The 14,026-nt window shown below is 41.0% G+C and overlaps 1 protein-coding gene across 1 annotated transcript in view; it reads left to right on the top strand.

Annotated features, from left to right (window-relative positions):
- SLIT3 (slit guidance ligand 3) overlaps positions 1-14,026 on the top strand; it is a 796,928-nt gene that overhangs the window by 430,507 nt on the left and 352,395 nt on the right. Inside the window, exon 5 of the mRNA XM_077823869.1 lies at positions 7,512-7,583. Within this exon, the coding sequence (XP_077679995.1) occupies positions 7,512-7,583 (72 nt within the window). The remainder of the gene's footprint in view (positions 1-7,511; positions 7,584-14,026) is intronic.

Here is a 14,026-nt window from a genome sequence, read left to right as displayed (position 1 = left end):
ATGAATTAGTTAATTTGCACTATCAAGCCCACCTACAGTCCAGTCAGTCTAGGTTTGGCTCGGGTTTTTATTTCAGCAATCTAAAAGTGTCATTGTATGTAGGCTTCACTGCCTTATTGCAATGGAACAATGAGATTGTGGATAAAACTAAAAAAAATATTTTAAGGAACCATCTCAAGTAACCCAGATTTTTCCTTCTTTTTAGATGTATTGGAACTTCATGATTCAGTTTACACTCAGTAACAGATCACAAAAGATGTATGTTGGGCTGAGGGCCATGTGCTCTTGATGACTTTTTAAGTCTTGAAGTATGTCTACACAACTAAAAACCTGTGCCAGCTGACTTGGGCTCGTGGGTCTCAGGTTGCAGGGCTGTTTAACTGCAGTGTAGACATTCAGGCTGTGGCTGGAGGCTGAGCTCTAGGACCCTGTGAGGTGTGAGGGTCCCAGATTGCAACATAAACCTGCAAGACTACCCAGCCATTAAACAGCCCCGCAGCCCAAGCCCCAAGAGCAGGAGTCAGCTAGCAAGGATCAGCCGTGGGTGTCTAACTGTAGTGTAGACATACACTTAGCATGTGTGCATATCTAAACTTCTTCTTCTAGGCAGAAGAAGCAAATCAAATGCTTTATTAAATATTACTGTATTCTGTGGTGTCCTTCATTCCAGCTTAGAAAGAGGAATCATGAAAGAGCCGCATTAAATAAATATTTATCAATCCAATTTCTTCTCAGTCAGTTCTCTATTGAAAATGAGTCTTTTTAATGTTAGGGTCTGTACATACAAGAAAAGGTTGGCAGGTGGATCTTCGGCATGCAAAGAATTAAAATAACAAAATGGAGAGGGAAAACCCACGCATGTCAATGTATGTGATTTTCATCAGCATGCATCTGTTTTACAATGACATTGTAACGGAAATGATACTTTTTAAGCATCTGGTTAGATTTTTTTTTAGATCTTCAATTGAGAATCTTGTCATGTGAGTTTGTGTAGAGCCAGTGTTTCAATTAACTGATTTATTTTATTCTTCCATTGTTGGCAAGTAAATTAAAAAAAAAATAGACCTGATGTCTGTTGCTGTGGAAGACACTTGAAATCTCACTTTGGATGCACCAGGAAGTGTTAAAGCAGGAACCTAGAAAACAGCACTTTAGTCAAGACTATAGAGCCACTTAGTGATGCTAGTGGGTTTTTTTGTTTTTGTTTTCCCCAACCCTTTTATTAAAGTGCTTGCATTTCCTATTTCAAGCTGGGTGAAGCATTATGCTTGCAAATAGAGTAAATCTGTGTCAAAAGCTGTCATAAATATAAAGGGAAGGGTAAACCCCTTTAAAATCTCTCCTGGCCAGAGGAAAAATCCTCTCACCTGTAAAGGGCTAAGAAGCTAAAGGTAACCTCGCTGGCACCTGACCAAAATGACCAATGAGGAGACAAGATACTTTCAAAAGCTGGGAGGAGGGAGAGAAACAAAGGGTCTGTGTCTGTCGGTAGGCTGCTTTTGCCGGGCATAGCCCAGGAATGGAGTCTTAGAACTTTAGTAAGTAATCTAGCTAGGTATGTGTTAGATTATGATTTCTTTAAATGGCTGAGAAAAGAATTGTGCTGAATAGAATGACTATTTCTGTCTGTGTGTCTTTTTTGTAACTTAAGGTTTTGCCTAGAGGGGTTCTCTATGTTTTGAATCTAATTACCCTGTAAGGTATCTACCTTCCTGATTTTACAGAGGTGATTTCTTTACTTCTATTTACTTTTGTTTCTATTAAAAGTCTTCTTGTAAGAAAACTGAATGCTTTTTCATTGTTCTCTGATCCAAGGGTTTGGGTCTGTGGTCACCTATGCAAATTGGTGAGGAGTTTTACCAAACCTTTCCCAGGAAGTGGGGTGCAAGGGTGGGAGGATTTTAGGGGGAAAGACGTGTCCAAACTACGTTTCCCAGTAAACCCAGTTAGAGTTTGGTGGTGGTAGTGGATATTCCAAGGACAAAGGATAAAATTGATTTGTACCTTGGGGAAGTTTTAACCTAAGCTGGTAAAAGTAAGCTTAGGAGGTTTTCATGCAGGTTCCCACATCTGTACCCTAGAGTTCAGAGTGGGGGAGGAACCTTGACAAGAGCATTTTAATAAATTATGAGTAAAATAAAAAATAAAAACTTATTGACACATGCCAAGTGTTGAGTCTAGTCTAGACTTCTGGATTTGGTCAGGTAGCTGCTGTGCCTCTGAGTCATTGTGCACCTTAGCCAAGTTGCTTTATATTGTGCCTCCATTTTCCCATCTGCGAAATGAGGAGAATACCTGAGTTCCTCAAGGGCGTGTTGCTAGAATTTAATGTTGGTATAAGCTGTTAGTTACCTAACCCTAGTGTCAAACTTTGTCGCTTCCTTGGTTTCATGGTTTCTCCCCTTGCACATCTGACTCAGCATTTAGCAACACCCTTTGCTGAGAAAAGATGGCTTTGCCCATGCCCTGATGACAAGATTAAAGTTGAGTGGTAGGGAGAGATTTGGCTCCAGTAACTCTTTACTCTTCCTCAATTTTCCTTCAAAGTTGCAGAGTTTGTTTCCTTGAGCAGTAGCTTTCAACCTTTCCAGACCCCTTGCAGGAGTCTGATTTGTCTTGTGTACCCCCAAGTTTCACCTCAACTCAGTTGCTTACAAAATCAGACATAGAAATACAAAAGCGTCAGCACACTATTACAGAAAAATTGCTTACTTTCTCATTTTTATCATATAATTATAAATCAATTGGAATATAAATATTGTACTCACATTTCCATGTATAGTATATATAGCAGTATAAACATGTCATTGCCTGTAGTTTATACTGACTTTGTTCGTGTTTTTTACATAGCCTGTTGTAAAACTAGGCAAATATCTAGATGAGTTGATGTACCTCCTGGAAGACCTCTGTGTACTCCCAGGGGTACGCATACCCTTGGTTGAGAACCACTGTCCTTGAGGATTGACTGGTGAAACTTTCACATGCAATAGTATATCTCCTAATAAACCAAGATCTATTAAAAACAGAGAAGGTGGAGTAAAACAAAAAGAAACAATTTGCTTAACACATCTAAATGTATACATCTCATAATCTAACCCAAATAGTTCAGTTACAGACCAAGGTCTTGTTTACTCAGTGTGGGAGTGCTTGTCAGGAGGAGGTAAATTCTTGTGCACACCAGTGTGTCATGCACTAGCTGGTTCATGTAGACCATGCTGGTATGCATTAAAAGTTCCCTAGTGTGTGTTAATATACTGTTTGAACAGGACTACATCAGTGCACACTCAGGAATATTTTGTATGCACCAGCAGGGTCTGCATAGGCCAGTTAGTGCATGACACCTTGGTGCACATTTAGAATTCACAGCCCACTGGTGTGCACTCCTGCATTGTGTACACAAGGCCAAAAACAATCTTACGTGTCCCAAGAACAAGTCCTCGCTGTGTTCTTGTCCCCTCTGAATTCCTATCTCATGCAGTCCAGAACCTTGTCTCCTAAACAACCTGGATATCAAAGACCCCTGTACAGGACAGAATTCATGTCCAGACGCTCCTCCCTTGATCTATGGGAAGCACCTCATTCTCCTAACTAGTTTTTTCCTGTTACCTGCAGAAACACTAAGGTTTTGGTCTTGCTGCTTTCTCTCTGAGATGGCCCATTGAGGATACGATGTTTAATAGCTGGCTTTCAGAGGCTTAATAGCACATCTTAGAGTTCACAAACCGTCAAACTGAGTGACATTTGATGGGCCGTATCTGTTGTCTACACTGTGTGGGTTGTTTTTTGTTTTTGTTTGTCTAAAGATTAAATTCATTCCACTTAATTTCCTTGGTGATAAATTATAAATTAGAGACTCTGGTTCATACCGTCTGTTACACTCTTTGAGATAGGTGGATAAAAACTACTGTGTAAGGATTCAGGACTGCATTATGATCAAAAATGTATTTGTTATTTTTATTCCAAAATTCTAATCAATCTTTTATTTTGTGATTGTTTATTTTATCTATTTTTCCATAGTTTCTGCTAACAAATAATTATTCATTTTTTTTGTTTGCTAGTTTTTGTTTTGGGTTAATATTCACAGGAGAGCTTTTGATGCTTCCTTCACTATGGAACAAAACAGCAGTGGAGACTGACAAAAATGAAACGAAATAAACTGTGACACCAATTGGCTAGAACTCAGCGTCTATACATTATAGAGAGATTTTGTAAAGTGTTTTGGATGGATCTGGTGGTGGTTTACTTGCTTATGAAAGGTGCTTAACAATAATTTGGCATATTGCTATCAAGCAGAGATAAACACACTATTAGTAACTATCTCAAAAAGGCAAGCTTGTAATTGTGAAAGGGCAGTTACATAAAATGAAGCATGCAGCACTGAACTTTTTCTCTATGCTGCATCACTAACACCATTAAAGCTGTCAGTTTGTCAGATCACTGGAGGTATTTATGAAATCAATACACAATCCTAGAGATTTATAGAGGCAGTATTGTTAGCCAGAGGAGAGCCTCAATGGAAAATAAAATTAATACAATTTACAAGCAGATTGTCATAGAAAATGGATGAATTTCCTACAGTCTCCTGTTTTTACTTGTCTGAAGAAAAAGGCTTAGGCATGGGGAGAAAGGAGAAGGTAATAGCATAAATTAGCCTGGTTAGTCCGTAATGTTGTTAGAAGAATTGCTTGAAACCAGGATTTTGTGTTTGAAGGTGATTTGGGGCAATGCATAATAAAAATCTTGAACAAAACATTAAAGTATGAATTAAGGTTTTTTTTTTTGGATGTATTTGATTTTGGTTTCATAATTTCACTACTCCAAGCCCTTTTTATTTTGGTCTGTGTCCTTCTCTTGCTTTCAACCCTTATTTCTTTTTCCACATCTTAATCACACTTTGCCACTCTTTTACCAGCATCAATAGCTCTCTCATGTGTCTTTCACACACCAAAGCCAATTGTTCTAGGGGAGGTGTTGTGAAATCCTTTGCTTTGTTCTTCTGTCTATAGTGGTTGCAGATTTGTTTGTCTTGGATGAAGGACCATCCTCAAACAACTGATTTTTTGTCATTGGCAAGCAGCAGAAGAAAGGAGAGGGGGAGGAAGGGTTGCTTCATAGATCAGTGGCAAACAAATTGGGAAGGAATTTGGATCTAGCTTGAAAAAGAGTCTCTTGTATACAACAACATGTTTTCAATGGGGAGAGTCTGAGTGAACAATTGTCTACTACAAGAATTTGGTGTAGACTAGATGACTGGTATAAATTGAATTAGTCTGATGTCAAGGACATAGCCCCCCACCCCCTTTTCGTTCTCTCTCTCTCTCTCCCCGCCTGACAGCAAACAGAAGAAAGCCCTCTGTGACATGGCTTGACCTGGAACGTCAGCATGGGCTTTTGTGAAATGCTCTGATTCCAAGACTAGGTTCAATAAAGTCAATTTGGTGGAGAATGGATTGGGATCTCACAGCAATACACAATTTATTAAAAGAAAAAGATATCTGGTGGCATGCCTTGTGTTTGCTGTCACTTACCTTTTTAATAATCATTTGAAAACCAGACTTCTGGTCTCATGCCAGGGCAAATTCCTTTTATCATAACGAATGTTTTAAGACAACATAACGAACACACAAACTGATACTACAGATTCTATGCTGTCCTGGCCATGTTTCCTTCTCCCTTTGCTCCTATCTTCTTCCAATCCCTTTGCTTCTGCCCTTTCCCCATCCCCTCCCTCCCATTCCTTTCCTCACCCACCCCTCGCCTCCCCTGTTCCTATTCATCTTGCTCCTAATCTCTCCCCCCACCCCACCCTGCCCCATTTTGTTTCAAGTTGCCTCTTTCTCCTTGCTGATTGGGTGCCAGCATGGGGAGCATTGTGAGTACCAGAGAGACAGTCTCCTTCTCTCAATGCCAGCGCCCATTGCCAGGAGGAGCAATCTCACAGGGAAGTCTTGCTCAGCCCCATGTTCCCAGGATGAGCCAACTTCAGTCATGGTCTGGAGATGGTGCATACACAGTCCCAGTTGCATATAATAGCTGTGAGGGAAGGGAGCATGCTCCAGGCAGATCGAACCTTCGGAGAATGTAGCTGCCAGACTCTTAACAAACCTCTCCTGAGAATGTGTGAATGGTAGTTTTCAGAGGTTCATGGCTTAGCCACATTTGGGTGAATTTTTCTGGACATCCAAATCTCTGACACTAGAGGACCCCTTCCATATTTCCAGCTTGTTGCTGCTAAGCCTAGAGGCTCTGGACCGTCTCAACAAAACAGTTGTAAGAATTTTTGATCATGTGCAAAACACTTATTTTCCCCTATCTTGTTCCTGTAAGTGGTTGAACAATTTTAACTGAAAGATCCCTCAGAATTTCAGCCTTAGTCAGGCACCCAGCGTTAATAGTTTCAACGCAAACTGATATAGTTTGGCAAAATAATAAGGAAACGAATATGGGTTTTATAAGGTATGTCTACACTGCTACTGGGAGTGAATATCACAGCCCAGGTCCACAGACTTATGCCAGCGGGGCTCAGGCTAGCATGTTAAAAGTAGCTATGCAGATGTTTTGATGTCCAGGCTTGGGCTGGAGCTTTGGCTCTGAAGTTCACCCCTTTCTGGAGGCTTCAGAACCCAAGCTCCAGCCTGAACCAGAGCGTCCACGTGGCTATTTTTAGTGTGCTAACACAAGCGCCACTTGAGCAAGTCTGTCGACCCCGGCCATGAAACATGCTCGCAGCAGATGTGTAGACAAACCTATATTAGAAGTTGGGCAACCTGAAATATTGGGGCTGCTGCCTGGGCCGCCTCTAATGCAAATCTTAAAAGTCCAACTTACAAAAGTTCTGTAACACTTTAAGGGCAAAGAAATTTGAGAGTGATCTGCGAAGAACACATCTTAAAGTGTTGTACTGCAGGTTACAAATGTCATCTTTCTCATTGATACGCAGGACAATGCCTTCTGAGCAAAACCAGTCAAATTTGTATTTGTTTTATTTTGCATTTAATTTGAGTAAATTTTTTGATTCTATGATTCTGTTCATCCAGACCCCAGTTAAGCTATCAGTGTCAACCTAAATTGATGATCTGATCATAGGAAAGCCCAGCATTTTAAAATGTTGTTAAGATAATGTATCAATTGTATTTGCTTTTTAAACAGGTAGATTAATATCAGGTCACAGGAGAAATGGGAAAAAGCTGCACTTGCACCAAAATTAAAAGATTACAAAGCTGAGGTGCACTTTTGTGCTGCAAATATCGTGGTAGTGATTCACACGCACTGATTGATATGACAGCCCTAAAAAAACACATTTAGAGATGTGGTGGAAGTTCTGTTACTTGTACAGCCATTTTTAACAAATGCCACCACTTTTTTTTTTATAAAGGAAATAATGGGATTTCTTTGCCAAAGTCGAACAAGTCTGGAGTTGCCAAACTGGTTATATTCTGTTATCTCAATGCAGTTTAGGGAAATGTGTTCTCTTTGTTAATATGATGTGTTTTTCCTCTTCCCTTGTTTAGAGATCTAAGTGAAAACCAAATTCAAGGAATCCCAAGGAAGGCCTTTCGAGGAATTACTGATGTGAAGAACTTGTAAGTGATGCTTTATTTGGTGTTTGTTGTGAAGTCTATTCAACATGATGGGGTCTAAATTAGCTGTTACCCTACCACAAAAGAAAAAGATCTTGCTGTCATCCTGGATAGTTCTCTGAAAACATCTGCTCAATGTGCAGCAGCAGCAGTCAAAAAAGCTAACAGAATGTTACCAACTATCAGGAAAGGGATAGGTGGTAATAAGACAGAGTATATCATAATGCCACTATTTAAATCCATGATACGTGCACACCTTGAATACTGCATACAATTCTGGTCACCCTGTCTAAAAAAAGATAAGAATTGGAGAAGGGGGACTAAAATGATTAGATATGGAATGGCTTCAATGTGAGGAGAGATTAAAAAGACTGGATTGTTGTTTAGAAAAGAGACGACTAAGTGGGGATACGATTGAGGTCTATAAAATCATGAAGGTTGTGGAGAAAGTGAATAAGGAAGTTTTATTCATCCCTTCACAAGAATCAGGGATCACCTGATGAAATTAATAGTAGATCTGAAACGAACATGTGGAAGTACTCCTTCACACACTTCATAATCAACCTGTGGAACTTTTTGCCAAGGGATTATGAAGGCCAAAAATATAACTGGGTTCAAAGAAGAAATGGGTAAGTTCATGGAGGATAGATCCATTAGTGGCTATTAGCTAGGATGATCAGGGATGCAACCCCATGCTCTGAGTGTCCCTAAACCTCTGACTGCCAGAAGCTGGGATTGGACTACAAGGGGTGGACCACTTGATAATTGCCCTGTTCTGCTGATTCCCTCTGAAGCATCTGGGACTGGCCACTATTGGAAGACAGGATACTGGGCTAGATGGACCATTGATTTGTCCCAGTATGGCCTTTCTTAAGTTGTTACATTCTTATGTTCTTTGCACTACTGCTGTTATTTATTTGAGCATCAGATGTGGGCTCAGCTCTATGTAGCACACATAGAAAGATGGTCCCTGCACCTAAAAAGAGGTTACAGTCAAAGAACATATATGCTCCCCACAGTACACACAAACAATTCCCATCCATCAGTAGCAGTTCTGAACAAAGACAGATGTGCAGATTATATTCTTAAATTGGGAGACCCTACTATGACAACAATGCATAATCTTACCCTGCAAAATTTGGGTAAATTACAGGCTATGTGCTAAAGTGTATCAGTCAAAGGAAACAGTAGAATAGATCAGTGAGAAGTTGAAAGGGACCAGCATCACGATGTTAGCTGAAGTTGTGTTTTTGTTCTTCATCCCACAGCTTCATTCAAAGAGTAAAGGTAATTATATTACAGAGCATAGGTCAGAGCTAAACAGATCCACCACAAATTTCAGAGTAAAGAAAGTGAAAAAATGGTATGACTTTTGCTAGGCAGAAGAAATTAACTTGATGAACAGGTTTATTTTCTTTTTGCCATTTGCATTCCTGTCCTGTGTTTCTAATGAATGCCATTTAAGGGTAAAATCTGTTTGTTTGTGGTAATACAATTACCTTAAATTAGTTTGGCCCTTGGCTTTCTCTAAACATACAACAAAGGAATATGGTTATGTAAAGATTTCTTATTCTACCTTCCCATGGCTGCACGTTATCTAAAGGCCATCTGTGCTGCACTGCCTTATGCTAGGTTTCAGAATGGCAGCCGTGTTAGTCTGTATCCGTAAAAAGAAAAGGAGGACTTGTGGCACTTTAGAGACTAACAAATGTATTTGAGTATAAGCTTTCGTGAGCTACAGCTCACTTCATCGGATGCATTCAGTGGAAAATGCAGTGGGGAGATTTATATACATCGAGAACATGAAACAATGGGTGTTACCATACACACTGTAAGGAGAGTGATCAGGGTAAGGTGAGCTATTACCAGCAGGAGAGCAGGGGGGGGAACCTTTTGTTGTGATAATCAAGGTGGGCCATTTCCAGCAGTTGACAAGAACGTCAGAGGAACAGCGGGGCGGGGTGGGGAGGGGGCGCAATAAACATGGGAAATAGTTTTACTTTGTGTAATGACCCATCCACTCCCAGTCTTTATTCAAGCCTAAGTTAATTGTATCCAGTTTGTAAATTAATTCCAATTCAGCAATCTCTCATTGGAGTCTGTTTTTGAAGTTTTTTTGTTAAAGAAAACATTCAAAAACCAGTTGGAGAACACTTCAATCTCTTTGGTCACTCAATTACAGACCTTTGGTCACTCAATTACAGGTCAACAAAAAAACCTTCAAAAACAGACTCCAACCAGAGACTGCTGAATTGGAATTAATTTGCGAACTGGATACGATTAACTTAGGCTTGAATAAAGACTGGGAGTAGATGGGTCATTACACAAAGTAAAACTATTTCTCTATGTTTATCTCCCCCGCCCCCCTCCCCCCCCCGCGACATTCTTGTCAACTGCTGGAAATGGCCCACCTTGATTATCACTACAAAAGGTTCCCCCCCACACTCCTGCTGGTAATAGCTCACCTTACCTGATCACTCTCATAGAATATCAGGGTTGGAAGGGACCTCAGGAGGCCATCTAGTCCAACCCCCTGTTCAAAGCAGGACCAATCCCCAACTAAATCATCCCAGCGAGATGTGTATGTCTTACAGTGTGTATGGTAACACCCATTGTTTCCTGTTCTCTGTGTATATAAATCTCCCCACTGCATTTGCCACTGAATGCATCCGATGAAGTGAGCTGTAGCTCACGAAAGCTTATGCTCAGCTAAATTCCTTAGTCTCTAAGGTGCCACAAGTCCTCCTTTTCTTTTTGCCTTATGCTAGTATCACAAAAACTCCACTCCATTGCTACTGTTAGAGGCAAGATAGGGCCATCTTGAAACAAGCATGGTTATAGCCAGCAAGTTGTCAGTGAGGGAGGGGTTCAGTGCCTGGTCTCCTGCCCCTAAAGAAGGCTGCTTTCTAGACTCAGAAAGGGAGGCAAAAGTCTCTAAAATTCATTGTAAAACTGTGTAACATACATAACATATGTTCTAGGAGTATGAGTACTGTGGTAGTGTAACCTTCTGGTGAGTGTGTATTACAGGTCTCCCTCTGTGCCATGAGGACATGAGTTATTACAGTCCCCAGGCAAAACAGGACCAACACCAACTAAATCATTGCAGCCAGGGCTTTGTCAAGCCGGGCCTTAAAAACCTCTAAGGATGGAGAGTCTGCCACCTCCCTACGTAACCCATTCCAGTGCTTCACCACCCTCCTAGTGAAATAGTTTTTCCTAATATTCAACCTAGACCTGCCCCACTGCAACTTGAGACCATTGCCCCTTGTTCTGTCATCTGCCACCACTGAGAATAGCCGAGCTCCATTTTCTTTGGAATCCCCCTTCAGGTAATAGAAGGCTGCTATCAAATCCCCCCTCACTCTTCTCTTCTGCAGACTAAACAAGCCCAGTTCCCTCAGCCTCTCCTCATAAGTCATGTGCCCCAGCTCCCTGATCATTTTCATTGCCCTCCGCTGGACTCCCTCCAATTTGTCCACTTCCTTTCTGTAGTGGGGGGACCAAAACTGGAAACAATACTCCCGTTGTGGCTTCACCAGTGCCGAATAGAGGGGATAATCACTTCCCTCAATCTGCTGGCAATGCTCCTACTAATACAGCCCAATATGTCGTTGGCGTTCTAGGCAACAAGGGCACACTGCTGACTCATATCCAGCTTCTTGTCCACTGTAATCCCCAGGTCCTTTTCTTCAGAACTGTTGCTTAGCCAGCCTATAGCAGTGCGTGGGATAGTGACCCCATTGTGCTAAGCACAGTGTGCACATATAATGTAAACACTGAGTCTACTCCAAGAGAATAGGTGGATATAACAAACAGAGAGAGGGGAAGCATAGGGTAATACTGACACTATTAAGCTCTGTGTAATGAGCAGCAGTCATAGCATAGTAGATGGTTAGGTATTACCAAGTGTCTTTGTATCTGTAGATATGAAAGAGAAGTGTAATTTGAATTAAAGTACATGCAATAAACAGCTCCTCTTCTACATTAGATTGTGCAAGTGTTCAAGTGAACTGAATGATGTTAGCTTAGTGTTGCGTTGAGTACAGATATAGGGGTCCATTACCCCATTTTATGGATATTTTGTGTTTCATTTGGGACATTTGCAATGAGAATCTTTTGATTTCTAAGAAAATTGAATTATTTTCTAATCTTAAAACATATCTGTCCATCCACATCAGTCTAGGGAAGGGATAGTCAATAGGTGGACCATGGGCCAAATCGGTACCGCCAGATACTTTTGAACAGACCACAAAAACTTTTTATTTACTTATTATTATCATTATTGTGGTGTGCATTTCCTCAATAAGCCATTAACATTGTTTGGCCTTTTTACTGTTATACCTGAAAGGCTGCTTGTGGGTGTTTTCAACCTCACAACATGTTTCAGTAAAACATACACAGCCTAATTACATGACAATGGTGAATATTGGGGTGCCAGGATGTCACAGGTGGAACAACCCATTTCGTGTTATTTTGTTTATTAATTAGGCATAGTTTTTGATATATTAATTTTGGTTCACTTATTTTTGGTTGTTTATTAAGCATGATTTTAACACAGTTTTTGAGTTATATTAGTAGGCTCCTCTGTTTGGACTAATTTAATTTTGGGGGGGAGGGAGTTATACTTTTTATTAACATTTGTTACTATTGGTTATTGTGACTGTTTGTAAACTTTTACCTACTTTTTAAAATTGAGCTTACAGTTAGGATAAATGTATAGGCCCAGTTATCACAAATGTTAATATAAAGCTTTAATTGTATAAGCCAAAATGGTATCAAAGATGCTAATAACTGTGTTTTTGAGGAAAAGAAAAGAAGTTAGTAGAGGTGGGCTGGAGCTGTTGATGCTGTTAGTCTGATCCGATTTCCGAATAGAAAAAGCCAAGCATACGAAACAGGGAGCGAAGAGAACAGCAAGATAGAAAATGCAGCTTCTGTCTCTGGTGTTGACTTTTACTTGCAATCTCGTGGCTGGAAAAACACAGGCACACCACATGGTCTTATTGGCCACTCTGAGACCTGGAACTGGAAACATGTACCAACCTCAGGCTGTTTAGGGCATTTCATTTAGTTGCCTCTTTCTAGTCATAGCCTTACACCACTGTTGCAAAATATGCAGTCTTGGCTGGCTAATCCAGACTCTTATAGGCAGAAGGACAAAAAGAGAGAGGAAAGAGAAGAAATAAGGTGGGGAAAGAAAAGGGTATATGCTGGAGTGGGGAGGCGAGAGAGATATGAGAGACGCTCCATAATCCCAGGGATGGTAGGGTTTCAGTCAGTGAATGTGGGGGTGATGTAATTATCAGGATGAAGATCCAGGGTCCCAGGACATGGTGGGTTTGGCAGCTGTGATGGTGAAACTGGCTCCAGTAGCACACTCCAGCACTTTTAGCTACATAATAGATTTTTTTTATTAGCTTCTCAATCTGGTATTTTTACTGTAGACCCCATTGGAACACTCTTTTTTTGAAGTGCCTCTCCATAGCAAATGTCCTACTTACATCTTTCTACAAACCATCTTTAATGTTACAAGACTGTAACACGGTACGAGGGGCTTTAGTTTATATATACAGGAATTTTCTGAAATAGTTTTATGACTCCTATATGCACCTCAGTTTCCCCTATATTGGGGGGGTGGAAGAAGGACTGTTTGTTCTCAGGGTGAGGCAAAGAAACATAGGTGTAAATGACGCCTAGCAGCTTATGTCTGAATGAATCATTGAAAAGGACTGGCCAAGGCCAACCCCGCATATTATTTGGAGAATCTGAGAAGACCATGGCAAATCCAGTCAGCAGGACAGTAACACTGAGCAACCAATGACCCAGATGGAGTTGGGAAGGTGTGAGCTGGAGGAAATAAGAATTGGCTGCTGGAAGCAGTCAGGGTTCTCACCTGGGGAGTGACCAAGATCAGACTGAGAGAGGCAGAGCCTGGATAATGGGATTCACTACGGCTTGGCTGGGCTCTGGGCTAACCAGAATGTTCTATGCTTGAACCTTCATTTCTTATGCTAACCTAGGGACTTCCTATGCTGTGTTCCAGTTGACTAATAAACCCACCTGTTTTCACAACACTGTTTGAGTGTCACTGCCAGTGCTTACTTTGTCACTTGCCAATGCACTTACATAGCATGGTATACCATTTGCGATAGACCCAGGCCAGTTGGGTACAGCAGAGTAGTAGAAGACAGATATACTGGTTACTGGATAAGCAATTTTCTGTACCCTGAGTGACCAGAGCAGGGGCTGCGCTAGAGCAACCAGGAACCTGCTAGAACCAATTAAGACAGGCAAGCTAATTAAGACACCTGGAGCCAACTAAGAACATACTAGAATCAATTATGGCAGGCAGCCTAATCAGGACACCTGGTTTAAAAAGGACCTCCCATCAGTTAGTGGAGGGTGTGCAAGGAGCAGGGAGTGACAAGGTGTCCTGCTGGAGG

This window comes from Eretmochelys imbricata, chromosome 8 (genome assembly GCF_965152235.1).
Source record: "Eretmochelys imbricata isolate rEreImb1 chromosome 8, rEreImb1.hap1, whole genome shotgun sequence".
Lineage (NCBI taxonomy): Eukaryota > Metazoa > Chordata > Testudines > Cheloniidae > Eretmochelys > Eretmochelys imbricata.
This window is presented reverse-complemented; position numbering and strand designations above follow the sequence as displayed.